The 21,905-nt window shown below is 33.9% G+C and overlaps 1 protein-coding gene across 1 annotated transcript; it reads left to right on the forward strand.

Annotated features, from left to right (window-relative positions):
- Positions 1–3,978: 3,978 nt before the first annotated feature.
- LOC131595059 (WD-40 repeat-containing protein MSI4-like) lies at positions 3,979–11,841 on the forward strand. Its single transcript, XM_058867290.1, has 15 exons — positions 3,979–4,341; positions 4,427–4,490; positions 4,586–4,672; positions 4,928–4,990; positions 5,910–5,975; positions 6,073–6,147; positions 6,617–6,692; positions 6,804–7,008; positions 7,344–7,425; positions 8,739–8,812; positions 9,432–9,543; positions 9,660–9,734; positions 9,829–9,905; positions 10,441–10,540; positions 11,489–11,841. The coding sequence occupies exons 1-15, from the start codon at positions 4,055–4,057 to the stop codon at positions 11,594–11,596; spliced, it is 1,551 nt and encodes a 516-aa protein (XP_058723273.1). The 5' UTR covers positions 3,979–4,054; the 3' UTR covers positions 11,597–11,841.
- Positions 11,842–21,905: the final 10,064 nt, after the last annotated feature.

Genomic DNA, 21,905 nt, shown 5'->3' on the forward strand with positions numbered 1-21,905 from the left:
CCAATAAGTCTTATATACTATGTTGGGTCGACTTCATCTTCATCTGAGTCTTTTGGTAGTTGCAATCTTGGTTCAGCATGTGTCGAAGCTGCATTGTAGTCTTCCATCTCAAATATTTTGAGTATTTCACTTGAATATCTTCATTGATGCATCATCGGGCCTATATTACTCTTGTAGAATTCGATACCAAGGAAGTATGAAATGTTGCCCATATCCGACATTTCGACCTCCTTGCTAAGATCACCTTTGAAGTCTTCGATCTCTTTCTTGCAACTATCTATTGTTAACAAGTCATCGACATAGAGACACAATATAAGCAATTCACTCTTGCTTCATTTTACATATACTTCATGCTCAGTTGTTCACTACACAAATTTCTTCCCGCTTAGGAAACTATCTATCTTCTTATTCTAACCTTTTGGAGCTTGTTTCAGTCAGTACAAGGCTTTATGCAGCATGTATGTAACACCCTTCTAATTCCCCGCGGAATATAAAATATATTTAGAGTAAAACATGTATAAGGATGCTACAACTCCTTAATAAAAATTTTAAAACCATTGTCATGCTTTTCCGAGGAACATCAACCAACATTATTCAGCAGACATGTTTAACACAACGGAAAATAACTTCATAATCTGAATAACGTAAAACATCAGTTATCAACACCAAAGAGTCATCGACTCGTAATCCAACCAAATTTATTCAAACAACCAAAAATAAGAGTTTATTAAAATAACTCTAAAATAAAATGTTCCCCAGTGTTACAAGACCAGAGCATGACACCGACACGTCTGAAACTAAAATGGATTAGCTTTATGAGCTATCCTCACCAAGCACAATGTTGCTACTCCTTAATCTGAAAATGGTCAACAGAAAGGATGAGACATATTCACAATTAAACTATATTATGAGTTCATAAACAACAAAATGTCATACATAATTGTTCACCTTATTGCAACATATTTTAGATTCAGAATTCCACACAGTAATTCACGAACACAATCAAGCACAATTCACATCACCGCATTATAACTGGAATTCTTCCACTCATGTTATAAAGTATATACATAAATATGGAATGAGACATTATGCATGTGGTACCAAATTCATGGGATTAACCCACCTCACCGATCCAAACATCACCAGGATACGGCCACCGCCAAGTCACTAATTCCACACAATGGGAATTAGCTTCCACTTATCCAAACACCACTGGGATACAGTCACAAATATGATTATGAATGCATGCATCACAACTAGCATACTATCCATCAACACTAATCAAGATGAACATTATCATCACAACGTACTCACCGGAAGCCACACCGAGTTTAATGTAAACATGTTTCAACACAGATAAATAATCACATCATACATAATTCACACTGAGTGCAACATTATTATTAACATTATGTCGCCACAACATCACCACATTGTCACATTCATTAATTCATGCACACAATGTACCAACACACCATAACGAATTAAATCGAGATTTTTAAAATAAAATCGGACTACTACCCGTTTACCCAATTTATTAGATAGAACACTCGATTACCTTTCCAACACCCAAAACGGCGACGAAAATGGACATACGGTTTGAAAGATATGAGTTTTTAAAATTTGAAACAAAAATATTTTTCAAAAGCTTCAGTGTAACCGATTACCAAAATGGCGTAACCGATTACACCTGAAAAAAATCATTTATTTTTTAAAAAGGCTTCAGTGTAACCGGTTACAGAAACAACGTAACCGATTACACCTAACGTAACCCTATTCACTATTTTCAAAATTAACACGTAATCGGTTACAGCCCCGAGCGTAACCGGTTACGAAACCCAAAAACTCCATTTTAGCTGCTTCTCGCTACGGTAATCGATTACGGTAACCGATTACCACATACCTGTAGCAGAAAATCCTCTTTTTGACAGCATCTCACTTCTTTCACTCAAACCAAAACGTCCCACAACGTATGTGATCTTACCGAGCAGATCAGATGGCCAGCAACAATGAAGGCTTGAAATCCGGAATGGTTGAGAGGGGGGGAAAAAGGGTTGCACCTGCAAGGCACTCCGATGCCAAAGTAAGTATATGTTCCACAAGGTACAACAAAGTGAGAGAATTTTGGGATAAGAAAAGATTACCTTGCCCTCTGGGGTTAGAGGGCTATTTATAGGGTATCCTTAAGCGAAACCGGTTCCTCTTTCTAAGGCGAGGATTTAGGTAGCGCATGAGCTGGCTGCTTACCGGGCACGAGGCTCTCTCGTGGTCGGTTGTCTTTGGTGTTTGCCCGAAACGGGTCGGGGAAGGCTGTCACGCGCGTGTCCAGGATGCCTTGGGCCGAAGGCTGGATTGGCCCAATAAGGGTGTTTGGGCCGGTCCAGAACAGTATGCAACTATGCAACATTAAAACATATCCAAATTCAGTGTTCTACCACATATCTATCATGTTTTGGAGTTACCTAACATCAAGCATAACCCATAATCATCCAATTTCATCGACTCATCCAATTTATCCTATAGGTTACAAAACCCCAAAATATCTAACACATTCAATTGGAACACACCACATACATAATTCAGTCATATCATTCACAACTAATAATATAGCCTAAAAGGAATTAGTCACCTCTTACCTTAGCCAAAAATTCTTGAGAGCCTCTTCCTCTGCTTTTCACTTACTCTTGGTTCTTCTCCTTTCTCCTCTTCTGTTTTCTCTTTTCTATTTTCTTTCTAACTTCCTTTAATTTGAAAAATAGAAATAACTTAGCAAAATGCCTACTAGTTAACACCTCCCCTTTACTAACTATTACACTGACTCAATTATTCATTTCTCTTAATATTTCCATAAATTACCAAAACTCCAAATAATCCCATTAATAATTTAAATTCAAATTAAACTAAATAATAGAAATTATGGGGCGTTATAATGTATACTTTGCTTTCTTGGCTTTGTTTCACAAACCTATCTAGTTGTGCAACATAAACTTCTTCTTCTAAAGAGTCATTCAGGAATGCACATTTCACATCCATCTGACACATATGCTAGTTGTTCATGTTTCTTAGGCAAACAACCAACCAGATTGTTTCGATCCTAGCAACAGGTGCAAAAACTTCGTCGAAGTCGATTCCTTCTTTCTGAAGAAATCCTTTCACCACAAGTCTTACCTTGTGTCGAGTTACTTTTCCTTTGGGATTCAACTTCATATTGTATATCCAATTCACATCGATTTCCTTCTTATCTTGAGAAAATTCAACAATTGACCAAGCGTTGTTGACTTCGTTGGACTTCATTTCCTTATTCATCACTTTCATCCACTTCGAATTCTTTAATGCCTCAACTGTATTGATTGATTTGAATTTTGCATAGAAAGCATAGTGTACTAGCTCACCTTCCTTGTCAATCACATCATCTGATGTAATCACACATTTTTGCAACCGTGCAGGCATGTGTCTTGTTCTTTGAGGTCTGCTTATGCCTCCTTGACCACTAACTTCTTTTTAGTATACAAACTATTTAGTTTGAATTTATATTATTAATATTCGATAAACTAAAATTAATTATTTAATGGGTAATGCTAACTTGTGCCCCAAGGGCACATGTTAAGAAATCTATAAATGGAATGTTTGTATTGAAAAAGTAAATAAATAAATTAACTATGAACTTTTAATCAAATCAACACACAATTTTCAAACACAAAGTTTCTATATCCAACATAAACATTCTATTTATAGATTTCTTAACATGTGCCCTTGGGGCACAAGTTAGCATTACCCTTATTTAATATATAATAAAATTAATTTCAATTTGAACTAAAATTTAAGAACTAAAAAATAAAAAATTACAAAAATCAAAACTAAACCAGAAATATATTATTAAATGTTTAAATCTTTATATCTTTATAATATAATAATATTATTTTATATATTACATATAAAAGACACATAATTGTGTATTATTTTGTTTAATAGAATCGAGAGAGTAAGCAGAATTCACATCTGATTTATTAGAACTAGAGAGAGAGTAAAGAGTAGCTGAAAGTGAGTTCGAGCAATGGAAACTCCTCCGTCGCAGCAAGGCGTAGTAAAGAAGAAGGAAACACGCGGTCGAAAACCCAAACCCAAAGACGATCAACACCAACAAACACCCGCCAAGGCTCTGAAAGAATCGAAAAAGGCGCAACTACAACAGCAGCAACAACAGCAACAGCAGCAACAACAGCAACAGCAGCAACACCAAGCTTCCGTAGACGAGAAATACACTCAATGGAAGTCTCTCGTTCCCGTTCTCTACGACTGGCTCGCGAATCATAACCTCGTTTGGCCTTCTCTCTCTTGCAGGTATCGCTCTCTCTCAATTTCTAGGGTTTTTATTTTTTCTTTCTCCATTTCTAGGGTTTTTGTAATTGTTGTAATTTGGTTATAGGTGGGGTCCTCAGCTTGAACAAGCTACTTATAAGAATCGGCAGCGGCTCTATCTTTCTGAGCAGGTTTGAAATTGAATATTTAATGTCTGTTTGTTGATTTGGTTAATGGAACGAGGGAAATTAGTTTGATTTTTTCGTTTTTTGATTTTTTTTGTTAGACGGATGGTAGTGTTCCGAATACGTTGGTGATTGCGAATTGCGAGGTTGTGAAAACTAGGGTTGCAGCTGCAGAGCATATTTCACAGGTGATTTGTTTATTGTTATGTGAATGTGTTGCTTCTTGCCTTTTAGTAGTTTCAGTTTATTGTTTAAAATCTATGAAGCAGTGAGGCAAACACGGACAGGAAAATGACATTGGCACATCTACACCAGAAATAGTTTGAGAAAATTGAATGATGGAATGTTACCACATCTGTCGGTGTTGTTCACCAAACACCCCTTCAATTTGGTGCCTAAATAATTTTAAGTTCAGTTAATGAACTAATTTATTGATTTTTCAGTTTAATGAAGAGGCTCGCTCTCCATTTGTGAAGAAGTACAAGACCATCATACATCCGGGCGAGGTATAAATATCACTTTGACATTCTTAAATTTGGATGCATTTGAACCATATTTAGAGATGAATGAATAATATCTTTATTAATCTGCCCTGGATTTGTTATGGATATTCAAGCAGGGTTTTTATTCATTTTTAGATGCCTTTAAATGGTTTATATCTCTGCCCTGGATTTGTTTATGGATATTCAAGCAAGGTTTTTATTCATTTGTAGATGCCTTTAAATGGTTTATATCAGTGTTAAGAAATGGGTATAGTTGTGCTATACCGCTATTATTATTGGAATTTGGGGTAGCCGATATGATATGTCAACTCCGTTATTTGCAGTATAGTGGCGTGCATTTTGATAGATTGGTTATTGCAGTACGTAATGAATATCGGAGTTGTGGGTTATATATTGGTAGGCAAACTTTTTAAAACTATAATAAAATTACAAAATCAGAAGTGGCAAACACCTGAAGCAGTTAGTCGGTTAGTGGGCATTATTTATAATACATAAAAGAAATAAAACATCACTATCTTTACCTAGGTAAAGAGTAAAGACACAACTCACCGCCTAAAGAAAAGAAGGTAACCGCCCTGCCTCCATCATCAAGTAACCACTCTGTTCTTCACTTCGTTCCATCATCTCCTTCATGCAGCAATGTATGTAACTATGCATCATGTTTAATTGGTTGTTTGAAATCTTGAAATTTTGAGTTTTATGTTAGTTACTTTTTTAATCTATGTATATACAACTTTTATTTGTGTGCAAGATGCTTTATATTATATACAATTATATAATTATTTATATTTCAACTGCTTTGTAGCTTCCGCTATGTGATTCGCTATTAATAACAATGCTGTTTTTGCTTGATTTAAACATCTTTATGCTGGTGAAAGGGTACTGTTGTTTGCTGATCTGATCTTTATGTTTTGAGTTGTAGGTGAACAGAATTAGGGAATTGCCGCAAAATTCTAAGATAGTGGCTACTCACACAGACAGCCCTGATGTAAGAACTTCAGTTTTCCTTGCTTTTGTATTTATTCTTCAGAACTGGCATGTTTCCTGGCTATTTTGTTCCTTATTTGTGTCTCTTCAAATACCAGGTTCTTATTTGGGATGTTGAAAGTCAACCTAACCGTCACGCTGTCCTTGGAGCTACAAACTCTCGTCCAGATTTGGTATGCCTATTTGATTAGGCTGTGTGCACTAATTATCCAGAACATTCGTCCATCTAGAAAAGTACAGACCAATTTGTAACACAGAATCAAAATCACATAATGAAGCTGATGCATGTTCCTTTTGTTTATGAGAAATTTGTTTGTTTCCCTAAAAACTAGGATTTATGAAGTGTGAATAGGTCAGATTATGCTGCAGTTTCGGTACATTGATTTATTGAATTAGCTTTTCAGTTATTGAGGGTGATTTTATTGAACTGAAGAGCTGGGTATAGCATCTTTGGGGCTAGAAAAGGGTTAATGGTGCTAAATCTTTGAAATTGGGGTGGATCCCTCCACAATTTGAATTGTGTGGACCTCCATCTTTAGTTCCCCCGAAGTATCCTATTTAGCAAAAATTTTATTCTAATGTTATTTTTATTATTTGTGAGGTTGATACTTCTTGGTATATTCACTGAGCTTTTTTCGGCAGATATTGACAGGACACCAAGACAATGCTGAGTTTGCTCTTGCAATGTGCCCAACTGAGCCTTATGTCCTTTCAGGAGGTTGGCACACTTTTTTTTCTTTCCCTTTAACCATTTAGGATTTTAAACCCCTGTCATCATTGTTATGGTTACTTGTTGCTCTGCATCTGAAATATATGAGTTGCATTGCAGGAAAAGATAAAACAGTGGTGTTGTGGAGTATTGAAGACCATGTAACATCGGCCACCACAGACAAGTCTGGTGGATCTATTATCAAGCCGAACTCTAAATCTGGGGAAGGCAATGACAAAACTGTTGATAGCCCTTCTGTCGGGCCAAGAGGTATCTACTCTGGGCACGATGATACTGTTGAAGATGTAGCCTTTTGCCCTTCTAGGTAACTTGTTTACTATGTAGTTGCATATTTATGTGCTTTTCCTTATTATTGAAGTAGATATTCTCATTTTACTATTTACTGTACTATTATGAACTAAGGGTGAAATTTAGATGACATGCTATTCTTTCCTTTTCTTCAACTCCCTAGTATCCTTTATCAATGAGCTAGCTACTCCTTTTTCAAGTATATCTTGTAAGGGGAGAGCAGAACAAAATTATCCATGTTTTCGTATTCTATTTGAGAAATCTAGACTATTGCACTATAATAGCAACATGGGCAATATCTTTACTTTATGAGATTCATATCCTTCTGACATCAATATGTTAATGGTGAAGTGCGCAGGAGTTCTGTAGTGTTGGAGATGATTCTTGTCTCATTTTATGGGATGCACGTGTTGGCTCTAGTCCTGTTGTTAAGGTATATGATTTATAGTTCAATCATGTACTTAAATTTGTTTTCCAATATTGTTATTTCATATAACTAAATAGCCTGTCCAAAGCCCAGAAAAAAAGAGAGGGTTGTTTTAGAATGTTGGCAGTCATCTAACATAACATTTAGTTGTATTTTTTGGCAGTGGTATTAGCAATGCAATAATGGTACTGTTAGGTCGTTGCCAGTTGGCAACATGCTGTATGGCTTGAGTATAATGTCAAGTAAGAGTAGTTGGATTGAAACCCATGTGTAGCGAAAGGAGAATGGGTTCTCACAATGTTGTGATTATGAATGAGTATGGATAAAGAAGGTAAACCATGTATAGCGAGAAAAGAGAACGGGTTCTCATGTTGTGAATGAGTGTGGATAAATAATGTAATTTCTGAGTGTAAAATCAACACCACTTCTTGAAAGTTAAGATCACTTACTAGTAATAAAAGGAAATAGTGAAATACTAAAGTTAGGAGGATGATTAATTTTATGCCCTTACACTAAATTATGCGGGTTCAGCAAAGGCAAGATTTTAAAATTGGACAGGCATTGTTGCAAGTAAGCATTGGATGAGTGTAGTAGTTTTGAATTACAAAAAGTTAGGAATAAGAACACACCACTATCATATATAATGAAACAAGATACTTTCAGCGTTACTAGCATATGTACCACAAGTAGTCTTAAAATATCAAAAGTTTTGGGAGGATTTGGAAAGTTTAGTTCAAGAAATACCTTTTAGTAAGAATATTTTGTTCATGGATAAAGTGCTAAAGTGGGTCCCTGCTTTGTTTCACTTACGTGGTGCTGATTTTGACACTTACTAAAACAATTGGTTTGTGATTGAGAGAGACCTGAAAAACTGAAGGCTAAAGGGCTTAACCACTAAAACAGATTCAACTTTAGTTATGCTGTCATTGGACTTTATTTTTTTAGGACACCTTCTAATGCAAAAGGACTTCGATTGTTATTGTTGTTGTTTTGATATAAGTATGGATTTTAAGGCATGCTTTTTGGTAAGGTACATGCTTTGTACTTATTTAAATTTGTTTTTATTTTGATGCCAGTACACATTTTGAAGCATTAGGTGAACTCAATTTTCAAGATTATTAAAAAAATCATTGGTATATGTGTGTGCAACATTGGGGTTTTATCAACTGGGAATATATGCACATTTATCTTTAGCTATTTAGCTATTTACATACACAACTCCCTTGCTTTCTGTGTACCATAATAACATAATATGTCATTGTATTAGTTTATTATTTATTTGTCATTATTTCCCTTCTCTGATGTGAACTTGGCGGCAGGTTGAAAAAGCTCACAATGCTGATCTTCACTGTGTTGACTGGAATCCCCATGATGATAATCTAATTCTTACTGGGTATGCTCTCCTGTTCTATGTCTAGTTATCATTATCCACTTTTTGTTTTGTTCAGTTCAACTCATGTTGTAATTCATATTATTTTGAGCAAGATGGGGAAGTATCTTGTTAGACCCACATATCTTAGGAGGATAGGCACTATTGAAAATACCCGCTCTAAAGTGGTTAGACCCACATATCTTAGGAGAATAGGCACTATTGAAAATACCCACTCTAAAGTGGTTGCAATATAACATAATGGGGCACGTGGCAAAGGGGGGTGGGGGAGTGGGTGGAAATTGAATCAAGAATCCGAGGGTGTTTATTAGGGGGTGTAACTGAATTAGATAGGCGTCAAAGAATTTATAATAGGTTTGGGTTGTTTGAGCAGAGCAGAGAAGGTGGTTATCTCTCATAGTTGGGATTATCTTTCTTTCTTTTGCTTTTTATTTCTAATTTTCCATCTAGTAAGGAGCAGGGTTGCTCATTTATTTCTCCAATTTTCCCTCTCTGCATTTGTTGTTTTTTCTACAACTACCTCTGGTTGTAGGGGTTATTTCTCTTAATCCTGTTTATATTTCAATATCTGTTTCGTTCCTATCATTTCACGTGTGTTTGACTTTTCACCATATCACTTTAGGTCGGCAGATAATTCTGTTCGCTTGTTTGATCGGCGCAGTCTCACCTCTAATGGGGTTGGGTCTCCTATCCATAAGTTTGAGGCTCATAAAGCCGCTGTTCTTTGTGTTCAGGTGATTTACGGCATGCTTTTTGTTTTTTGAATTCTGTTAATTCTCCATGCTTTCGGGCACTATATATATTATGACTGTGCTGCCAACATATGTTAGTAACAGTTTTTTTAATTCAGTGGTCTCCAGACAAATCATCTGTATTTGGAAGTTCAGCAGAAGACGGTCTCTTAAACATTTGGGATTATGAGAAGGTGCAGTTTCAATTGGATAATATTTTGCTGCTTACTTGCCACAAAGATAATATTTGGTTGCTAGGTGTCGATGTCTATTTTGTTTTGTGATCAGGTTGGTAAAAAGATAGAGCGAGCTGGTAAAACAATAAACTCTCCTCCAGGGTTGTTTTTCCAACATGCTGGTCATAGGTATGAACGTACTGTCTCTATGGTAAACTTAATTATACTTCAGTGTTAGTTATTTCAATCATCTAAATTTGTAGCTGAAGGGATTGCTCTTAACTTGATAGTTTACCTTTTTTAGCCTGGCCAATTAAATAAAATTTTATGATTCTTAACCTTATGTTATTTATGTTTCTCATCTGATGTTGCTCTTAAGTGTTCTTACACTTGATGGGTTTCTCTGTTTCTGATTCTCTCTATCTTTAACATATTCAAGATGTACTGGTCTCATGTTTGCAATACCAATCAATGAATTCTAGTAGAAATGATCTCTTCAAGATAACATCAACCTAGTGGTTTTCTTGAATTGCATTGTGTCATCCTCAAGTTGCATTCATTTGACTGTTTGATAGCATTGTGTCATCCCATATTGTGAAAATAAACAATATTGGATCTGTTGGAGTTGGACAGATTTTTTATTTTATTTAATGTGTCAAAATATTTGCTGCCCCCCATCCCGACCTTGCTATTTGTTTTTACAAACTTTTATATATATATGCAGAGACAAAGTTGTTGACTTCCACTGGAATGCATATGATCCATGGACAATTGTAAGTGTGTCTGATGATTGTGAAAGCACTGGTGGAGGGGGAACGTTGCAGGTATGTCAAATGATTTTCCATGTTCTAACTATATACGGTAATTATCCAATTTTTATACTGTTGAAATGATGTTGCTTGCTTGTGGAAACTGCACGGACATATATATGGGATTCAGGATGAATGTCTTAAGGAAGTATCGGAACATTTGTCTTTACATAAGTGACATAACAAATTTTAAAATTGAAATGTCAGATCATCTTCTCTGTTGAAAGACATGTCAATATGATATTAACTTAAAATATAGGTCATTGATAAAATAATAAAACATGAATATATTCACTATGAAAAAAAAGGGCATATGGCATTTACCTCTCTCAAAGCTTGTTAAAAGGCCATCTTTAGTTTTCAATAAGCAATACCCTCCCCTGAATATCATCCCCGACCCTTTAATTTGAGGTATTTTTTAATAAGCCAACATGCTTGAGTATGACAGAACCCCAAGTTAACTGGACTGAACTGTGACTTTTAAGAAGCCAAATAAAAGAAAAAAAGGCAACTTTTGACAAGTCAATGCAAATTCCAATTCCACTGGCAAGTCATGTTAATTTGGATGCTGTCATGTTAACTTGGATTGAAAGAAAGGATAGTGAAGATTCAGTGACTATCTTTGCACCACCTTTCATTGGAAAATTGTTTCCCAATTGTAAGTGGGGGAGTAGCCTCACAATATTTGTCTTAACGGAGGACAGTAGGTGTTAATTTGGAAGGGATGTATCTCAGAAAAAGTAAACAAGGGACAGTATCTAGTTAAAGACATATTTGTGCTGTTTAAGGAGTCTTTAGGGAAGCTCAATGCAATATGCCCGAATAGAAACTACATAAAATAATACATAAATGATAAATATATGATGTTTGTCAGAGTTTAGTACTGAACAATAATTATTTGTTCAGCAACCTGTTTTAACTTAATTATTTTGGTTGATTCATTAACATTTATCTTTGCTGCAGATATGGCGTATGAGTGATTTGCTCTATAGACCAGAGGATGAGGTTTTGGCAGAGTTGGAGAAATTCAAATCTCACGTGGTGGCTTGTGCTGCAAAAACCGATGCATAATTTACTTCATAGACGAAGGGTTGTGTAATTTTCACTGTTTTATTTACTTTTGTTGTGGATTCATCTTTTGCCATATTAGAGAACATAACATGTAATTCTTAGCTCATGTGGCTCCATTTTCACTGGACAGAACTAGATGTAGGCTGGATATGGGAGAATGAATAGGCTTATTTATAACAAGATGTTTTATAGCGTAAGCAAATGAGTGAGATTCACTTACCATAAAATGTTTCTATTATTTTTTCCCTTTAAAATTTTTCTATTATTTTTCCCCTTCAAAATCTCAACGGATAATTTTAGTATATTGGTTAAATGAGAAGTGTTTTGATAATTTTCTTCATAATTTTATGGGTAATTTTTCTATTATTTTTTCCCTTCAAAATCTCAACGGATAATTTTAGTATATTGGTTAAATGAGAAGTGTTTTGATAATTTTCTTCATAATTTTATGGGTAATTTTTCTATTATTTTTTCCCTTCAAAATCTCAACGGATAATTTTCTTCATAATTTTTCTTTAATTGATTTGTACAATTCAAGTGTATCTCACTTTAAAATTAACCAATAATTAAATCTTTTATTTTATTTTGCAATTTTATTTTAAATCCGAAACACTTTATCCAAAAAAATCTTTATTTTTCTTTTAGAAATTTATAAATAACTCATTTTCTAGCCTATGAACGAGATATAGTTTAAATTTAATATTATGGATGAAATGTATAATTAAGTTTGGCTTTTTTTTTAACGTATAATTTTGAAGATTAAAACCCTATCTTAGATTGTTTAACACTTATTAAATGTGTGTCTGATTCAAGTAGAGCTGTCAAAATGGATCGAAGCCCATGAGCCGGTTTATCAGACTCAAAAAAAGTTAGTGTTTGGACCTAATTTTTCGAATCGATTTAAAATCAGTTCGAAAAAGCCCTAAAAAAAATGGACTGATCCATATGGGCTATGGGTAGTCCGTTAGCTCAAAAACTTTTTTTTTTAATATAATTAGAAATTATCCTTTCTTAATTCAAAAATGTATGCTATAAATAATTTGCGTATTTTATATTTTAATTTTTTTTGGTATTATAAAAGTATAAATATCAAACAAAAGTTGACGGTTTGACTTAATTTCTAACTAAAAGGTTTCATTCTAATATAATTATGTAGATAGTTAGAAAAGACACCATAATATATTCTAATTAAAAATAACGTTGGAATGAGATTTAAAAAATTCTGATGTAATTTTTATGGGAGGATAGAGTTAGTGTGTGTGTGTATATATATATATATATATATATATATATATATATATATATATATATATATATATATATATATATATATATATATATATATATATATATATATATATATATATATATATATAATAATATCTCATCAATCTAATTATAATTGTTATAAAATTTTATAACAGTTTGTTTTTATAATTGTCATGAATATTTATATCTTAAATTTTGTTGGAACAAGTTATTTAATTTTATGTGTTATATTGGATAATTTGTGATGTATTTTGAATAGTAAAAATCAAGTTAATGTGTTATTTTCCATTTTAATTGTAACTTATATGAATTATTTAAAAATCGTAGTGATGGTCTTAAATAAACACAAGCTAATACACCCATAACTATGGCTAAGAGTCAAACTCTCGCCACTACCGCCACAACAATCACCCTTGCTGGCTTAGATTTATGAGTGCACCGGTTGAGGTTGTTTGACATTGAAAAAGCATCTTTGCAGCGACACAAAAGCAAAATGATCTAATGAAATAAAGTAAAATGGACTGTTAGTACCATAGTTTTAGGTTTGACATAATTTTGCTAAAGCATGGTTTACAACAAAGATGTCATGGAAGATGCTCTAACATGTTGTTCATGTTCATTGAAGAAAGATGTTCTGACAGATGTTGTGACATTCTGTACCAGAACAAATAAAGTTGTTTTAAATCTTGACAGATTTAATTTGATTCAGTGATATTTCTTTTGGATATATCTTAGTAATTTTCGCAGGTCAAGAAGATTTAATCTGGAACAAATTTATATATTCAAATGTATACAACTTGCCAAAATTAGATGATAAGATAATTTAGGAAACTTGATATTTTTGTTCCAAGATTTAAGGAGATTTATCTGCACAATTGGTGCATCACTCAGCATGTGGATCAAGAAATATCTGGATGCAGATTTCGAAGCCCATGGATTGCAGATGTGTATTTAAAGAGAAGACCTAACCTAATGTAATGGGAACTTTCACAATTGTAAAATTATAGGAAGTCTTGAGTTAGGTTTGAGAGTCTCTTGTGTAGTTTGTAAGTCACCCATGTATCTTTTGATACTATGTGGTAGACTGATTACTACTTGACAGTTTGTCAAGTTATTATTCTCACTCTTGAAGCTTTTAAGCAAAAGAGTTTGAGTTTTGTATTTGAAGTGTAATAATCTAAATTGAGTTGTTTTTGATACAATAACTGGGATTGGAACTGTTAGATATCACCGAGGTGATTTCTCATATCTAGATGTTGATTTCTAGGTAGAAGTTGCACAAAATAGTGATTAAGTGAGAACTTGTAAATAAAGACTGTTTAGGCTTTGAATTAATACTGTCATAGTGGATTTCCTTCCAGGCTTGGTAGCTCCTAGAGTAGGTGATGTTGCACCTAACTGGGTTAACAATTATCTGTATTATTTATCATTATGCAATTTTTAATTCAGTATCAATTTCAGTATGATATGTTTGGACTCTTTCCAGATGTTGTAACATCTGTCTTGACATTACGTGTTACTGAGCTGTTTGTGTTAGCATGTTTTGTAAGTGCCAGAATTTCAATTGGCATCAGAGTAGACACCCTGGTATATTGGGTGAGCATCAGGGAGATATTTTTCCGGTACTAGTGTTTTGGAAAGCTAAAGTGATAACATTATGGAAATCATGGCCAGCAGAATTTTGAAGTTTGACAGGTTGGAAAAATCCTGGAGTTAAGTATACAGAAGGGAAGGATCTGAGACATTTTATCACTTGTATTGTGCCCAAAGATACTTGGGAATTTCTCAAGTCCACTCATAAAGGCACATCTAAGTGTGTTTAGAAGAAAAAAGTTCAGATATGAGACTAATCAATAATAAGTACTATGGTCTCTAATCAAGACGCTTGACATGAATGTGACGAGCTATTGAAGAAGAATAAGAGCATTCTTTTTTTTCCAACTCTATAGGAGCTTGTACTCTGGTCTATAACAAAAGGCTTCTTATTGCTATTACGTTCCTTGGAAGGCAATCCAACCAGTGTTTGAGGAAAATGGATTGAATGTCTAGACAAATGTCCAAAACATCTGTTCTGACATTGATAAGTCTATGATGCTCAAGATAAATCTGGAGGTAAATCCAATTAATGTCAAACATTCAATAATATGAGTGTGAAGAATTTGGATTATTTGTGGAGCAGAATGCCCTACCTATCTCAAGAGCTACTATACAATTTTTCTGTTTCTTGGCTTAAATGAAGGATATGTTCCTGATTTTATATCTGCCAAGGATATTACTAGTTTGACTAGAAGATGGATTTCTAATGTAGTCTTATGTATTGAAGAATTATCTCATGATGAGCTGTCTGTTTATTCAAAATATATGTGCTTCAAGAACAAAAGGGATTGTTAACCATGAAGGGAATAGGAGGTGACTATTTCTCATCTTATGTCTTAAGATAAGGAAGTTTGTTTACCATCTATTACTTGTAGAGTTAGGTGATTCTATGTGACGACCAAGTCTTTCAGGATAGCTGAGATAAGTTGGAGGAAATTCCTAAAAAAAGGAGGTGTTTAGAAGCCTAGAAAGGATTGAGTTTTCAATCTATTAATAGCAAAGAGAAAACTCAAGTGATAAAAGGTTGTTTTCATCAAAAAGGCAAGCTAAGTCAAGGATGTCAGTCTAAATGTGTCAATATTGTGCTAGACATCAAGTTACTTAAGCTATAAGCATATACTTGCACTGAAGATATTTCTTCTGTGATAACTTGATCTTAACAGGTTATTTTGTTTGTTTTCCCTTGACTTCTATAAGGTCAAATTTAGTATTGGTTAACCAAGCACTGGTTAAAACTCAGGGAAGTAATAATTGTCTAATTTCTCATACCTATCTTATATCTTCAACTAAGACAATTACTATTTTGACTCCGACTGCTCCAGACACTTGACTATAGTAAAAGTGTTACTGGTGGTTTGTTTAGTTTCATTCTATCGACTGTTACTCTTGTTGGTGATACTAAAAGAGAAATTAAGGGCAGTGGATAGCTGAAGATTACAAAACGGAGTATCTAAGTTTTAGTAACGATCTTCTTACTAAAGAACTGATAATTATTGTGATAAACACAAGTCAGTTGTGTGATCAAGGTCTAAAAGTATACGTCATCAAGAAAGAATGTTTTTATCTCTAATGAGATGTATGGAGTTATTATGAGGATTTGAAAACAATTTCTATTTGTGGACTCCATATGTACTTAATTGCTTATTCTCTTACTTGGTGTTCAAGGAAGATGAAGTCAAGATGTCACACCAGAAGGTGCAACATCAGGCAATTACAAAAGCTGTAGAATCTATTCTGTGGATTTGACTAGTCTAATGCAAGGTGAGTATCTTGGTGGATAGAAAGATGTATATTCCTTTTTATTTTGTGGTCTACAACATAAGAAAATTTATTATTTGAAAAGTCTTCAAAGGTTCTTATCTGCTCCTTGAAAGAGAACAAGGTATGCTTCTGAGTGATTCTACCGAGAGAAGTACCTTTAGTAATGTTCAACCAGATGTTGAAACATCATCTTAGTAAGTGGTTACTCCAGAAATGGTGAAAAGACTAGCAGGCACTGAGTAATAAAGCAAAGTAAACAAAATTTTGTCAAAAAGGGAGTTCATTATTTGGAGTTTACTTTAATCTAGAATCATTAGTAGTTTCAGAGATGAAATAACTAATGATGGTGAATATTTAAGTAAAAGCCTCTGGTCAAGTATTATGAAGATTGTATGAAAGGAGGATGTTCTGGTTGAGAAAAAATCTTGTCTATTAGATAAGAATTTACATTATCTTGGTCTATCTTTAAAGATAACTACATTGCTGAAGGAAGATGTAGTTTCTATTAGGTTGATTATTAAAATTGTACAATGTCAAACTGAATGTCATGACCTTGTTGTGTCACAAGATGCTACAATCAAGGTACTCATGGATTTAACTCTGTTTACAGAAACAAGTCTTTGGTTTAAGTCACCTTTGTGTTAGAAGTCTTGCTACAGGAAAACATTGACACTCCTAAGATTGGTATGTCTGAGAAGCTACAGGAAGTATTTTCATCATAACTCAAGGTGCAGGTTACATTGAGAATATGGGGGGTATTTTTAGAATTGCAATGCTAAATAATTATAGTAGTAACTGTTTGGTCAGTTTGCCAACTATATGCCTTCATCTTGTGATATGTGCAATCTATTATAAAGCATTTCCAATGGCATGGAAAATGTCATTTCAAATGTTATAACATTTTCCAACAGTCAAATGTTACTAACAATGATTTTATCTTCTTCCAAAACTGCTCTCATTGACTGGATTGTCGTTACAAGCACGATTTCAATACAATCTAGGTAACTTTCCTTGTATTTAAAGGCATTACATCCTCACAAAATGTGTTTCAACAATGAGTAAATCTTCCAAATATACTGGTGCTAAGAAGGTTCATCTGCTGGAATCCAAGAAGGAAAAGGGCAGTGATCCAAAGAAGGCTGGGTTCAACGTTGCAACAAATGTTGTACATCTACTAGAGCATCTAGGACAGGGAAAACATCTGATACAACGATGAAATCCATTAGGAAGAATCAGGTTCATCTACATGATTCAGATTCAGATGCTGATGAAGACTGGGCCAAGTTCATTGACTCAGGAGGGTGATTTTGGATAGTTGTTATATGCTATTTGTTTACAAAAAAAACAATTTTTTTTGTTTCTTTCTATTTTTCTTGTCTGTTTTTGTCACTTTGGGTCAAGTACCTTTTTGTTGTTTCCATTTCTTTTGTTTTTATCAGTCCTGGTTGGGTGAGTACTATTCCTTCTGAGTCAGTTTGGTGCTATTAGTCTTGCATCTAGCTATTGAGCCAGTTTTGATTCTTTGTTTTTGTCTTAAATCAATTCTTGCTTCTTTTGATTCTTTTAATCTCTTATGTGTCAGTTTCTTTCTACTCATTTTTTGTCAATTTTTAGCTAAAAAGAGGGAGAAAAATGTCATTGCGTCTAGTATTGTTGCTTGACGTATGCAATAATTTAAGGGGAGCGTGACTGTCTGCCATGTGAGTTTTGAGTCTGAGTTTGTTTCTGCTTCTGCTGCCACTTCTGTTGTGGTTGTGTTTGCAGGATGTCATGTTGGATGTTCTAGCATCCTGAGTTGTGTCTTATGTCCTGAGTTATGAGCGTAGATGTGTGTTGTGCTATGAGTTATATTGTGCTGCTGCTGCTAGTGGAGACTGGAGAAGTGTGTGCATGATATCTTACCTAATATTCTGACATATTACCTGATGTGAGACTTTTATTATCTTCTACTGCACATGCCTATGATGTGTGAACTTGGGTATATTCCGACTGGTTCTGTATGACAGTGGGAGTAATGGACCTGTCTGATTGTACAAGCTCCAAAAAGCTGTTTCGATGTGATATCAGACCTAATGTCTGAACATCTGACTTCTGTAGAGCTTTGAAGAAGACTTTGTGTAACTGCTGTATCTTTGATACAATTTTTGTGCAGTTTGGTCTGTGGTTTTATTCCTCTACCTTGTGGTTTTATTCCTCTCTCCAAATTGTTTGATCTTTGGTTGTTTTACCTAAAATTTACCAAAGGGTGAGATTGTTAGTACCATAGTTTTAGCTTTGGCAAAATTTTACTAAAACATGGTTTACAATAAAGGTGTTATGGAAGATATTCTAACACGTTGTCCAGGTTCATTAAAGAAGGATGTTATGATAAATGTTGTGAATTTTTCTACTAGAACATGTATAAGTTGTTTTCGATCTTGACATATTTGATTTGATTCTATGATATTTCTTTTGGATATATCTCAGTAATTTTCGCAGGTCAAGATTTAATCTGGAACAAGTTTATATCTCTAACTATATACAAGTTTCCAAAATTGGATGATGAGACAATTTAGGAAACTTGATATTTTTGTTCAAAGATTTAAGGAGATTTTTCTGCATAATTGGTGCATCACTCAACTTGTGGATCAAGAAATATCTAGATGCAAATTTTGAATCCCAAGGAATGTAGAGGTTTATTTAAATATAAGACCTAACCTAATGTAATGAGAACTTTCACAATTGTAAAACTAGGGGAGGTATTGAGTTGTAGGTTTGAGTCTCTCGTGTAGTTTGTAAGTCACCCATGTATCTTTTGATACTATGACAATTTGTCAAGTTATTGTTCTCACACTTGGAGCTTTTAAGCAAAAGAGTTTGAGGTTTGTATTTGAAGTGTAATCTTCTAAATTAGGGTTGTTCTTGATATATACAATCACTCGGGTTGATACTGTTAGATATCATTGAGGTGATTTAAGAAGTGAGATGGTGATTTCTCATATCTAGATGTTGATTAATTGAGAACTTGTAAATTGGGACTGTTTAGGCTTTGAATTAATACTGTCATAGTGGATTTACTTTCTGGCTTGGTAGCCCTCAGAGTAGGTGATGTTGCACCGAATTTGGTTAAGAATGCTCTGTGTTATTTATTATTATGCAATTTTTAATTCAGTATCAATTTGAGTCTGATATGTATGGTCATTTTCTAGATGTTGTAACATCTGTCTTGACATTATGTGATGTTGAGATGGTTGTGTTAACATGTTGTGTAATTGCCAGAATTTCACACATTTTCATAAATATATGTTATAAATTTTTTGAAGCTTGAGTTTAATAAAACGAAAGAAGAAGAAAATGAAGTTTAATTACCTAACGATGGAGGTGGGTGAGAAGCGAGAGATGAAACAACCAAAAACATTGCAAATATTATGGAAAAACGATTTTCTTCCATGGGTGGAAAAAGATAAAAATGAAAAGAGATAGTGATGAAAATGTGTTTTACTTTACTTCATTAGATCCTTTTGATTCTGCGCCGCTGCAAGATGCTTTCCCGGCGACTAACAACCCCAACTGGAGCACTCAAAGGTCTACGCCAGCATGGGTGATTGTTGTGGCGGTAGTGGTAGGAGTAGTAGTTTTGGCCATATTTATGGAAGTATTAGCTTGTGTTTATTTAACACAATCATCGCCAGCGGGAACAATGCTTGGAGAGCGGATGTGACTATCACTCCTAATACTTACTTTTCATTACTATCTCTTTTCACTTTTCTCAGTTTCCAGCCATGGCAGTAAATCATTTTTACATAATATTGACAATGCTTTTGGTTGTTTCAGCTCTCGCTTCTCAGCCACCTCCACCGCCAAGTAATTAAACTTCGTTCTATTTTTCAACCTCATCTCACATGTATAAATGAGATCACCTATATATTAATACACACAAATCAATCTTGTCCATTTATCTCCTTCTAAGTATGTCACACATTTGCTGCAAACCTCTCTGATCTGTCAATACACTCTTAATATGCATTGTAAGTATGAAACATCACTATAGTTTATATATTACTTTAAAAGTTATTATCATAAAAGTTAAAAGTATATAATGATTTAACTGTTGTAATTGATTTATAGAGAAAATATTATTTATAATAGTATGTGTGATTAAATATTTATTTAATTTACTAGTAATAATATAAATTTTAATCTTATGTATTGAGTACAAAATTTTACATGATAAACATAAAAAATTAAACTTGATAAGAAGAAGAAAAAAACAATACCTCCACAATCAAGAAGAACAATTATTGGAACATATGAACTTAACCTGAAAGGCTGATCACTTTCAAAGACTTGACAACCACGAGAGTGTTAAGGTAAAACAAATGATCCAATAATATAGCCTCCATAATTTGAAATTCTAAAATTTTCATATGGTGCGCGCACACATACGTAAAAATATATTACTTTGATTGGATAAGTGGTTATAGTAAGAAATTGTTACGAAATTTGTTTTTTGTAGTAGTGTAAACATTAATGTGCATTGTCACCGTCGATAAATCTATGGCCATTACAGGTGCTAGTCTTGATAAATACTTAAGCGGAAAACTATTGTAATATTAAACCTTTTATCTTAATTACAAGCACTACAACCATTATAGCAAAAACTATCAGCCATCTATGGAGTATGTATATTTCATGGTGTTTTTTGGGTTTGTCGGGTGTGGAATTTTTGTTGACACGCATTACAGTTGGAACATTTGAATCCAAACCCCATGCAAATTTAGTTTTATTATCTCTATTTTAACCTCTTTGCATAATTATTTTAAAAATTAGTATTATTCTCTTTGCAAATTTAACACTAATTTCTTTCTTTTAACCTCATCTCACATGTGGTGGTACTCAACACATAGTCCTTCAGATTAGTTACAAATATTTCTTGGAATAAAATTTACTCATGAAATTTTTGAATCACTCACTTCACTATTTCTTCATCTATCACTCCTAATTCATTCCATCACTATCTCTTTTCATTTTTCTCAGTTTCTAGCCATGGCAGCAAATCGTTTTTCTATAATATTGGCAATGCTTTTGATTGTTTCAGCTCTCGCTTCTCACCCAGCTCCACCGTCACCGACATGTAATTAAACTTCATTTTCTTCTTATTTCGTTTTTTAAACTCAAACTTCAAAAAACTTATAACATATATTTATTAAAATGTGTTTTACTTTACTTCATTATATCCTTTTGATTCTGCGCTGCTGCAAGATACTTTCCCGGTGACTAACAACCCCAACTGGAGCACTCAAAGGTCTACGCCAGCATGGGTGATTATTGTGGCGGTAGTGGTAGGAGTAGTAGTTTTGGCCATATTTATGGAAGTATTAGCTTGTGTTTATTTAACACAATCATCGCCAGCGGGAACAATGCTTGGAGAGCGGATGTGACTATCACTCCTAATACTTAATTTTCATCACTATCTCTTTTCACTTTTCTCAGTTTCCAGCCATGGTAGTAAATCATTTTTACATAATATTGACAATGCTTTTGGTTGTTTTAGCTCTCGTTTCTCAGCCACCTCCACCGCCAGGTAATTAAACTTCGTTCTCTTTTTCAACCTCATCTCACATGTATAAATGAAATCACCTATATCTTAATACTCACAAATAAATCTTGTCCATTTCTCTCCTTCTAAATATGTCACACATTT

This window comes from Vicia villosa, linkage group LG4, assembly GCF_029867415.1.
Source record: "Vicia villosa cultivar HV-30 ecotype Madison, WI linkage group LG4, Vvil1.0, whole genome shotgun sequence".
Taxonomy (NCBI): Eukaryota; Viridiplantae; Streptophyta; class Magnoliopsida; order Fabales; family Fabaceae; genus Vicia; species Vicia villosa.

What these genes read in the sequence shown, in the direction of transcription:
- LOC131595059 (XM_058867290.1), top strand. Translation starts at nt 4,055, where the DNA reads ATGGAAACTCCTCCGTCGCAGCAAGGCGTAGTAAAGAAGAAGGAAACA. An exon ending in TGGCCTTCTCTCTCTTGCAG is followed by an intron (nt 4,342 to 4,426) that starts GTATCGCTCTCT and finishes ATTTGGTTATAG; the next exon opens with GTGGGGTCCTCAGCTTGAAC. An exon ending in TTCCAACATGCTGGTCATAG is followed by an intron (nt 9,906 to 10,440) that starts GTATGAACGTAC and finishes ATATATATGCAG; the next exon opens with AGACAAAGTTGTTGACTTCC.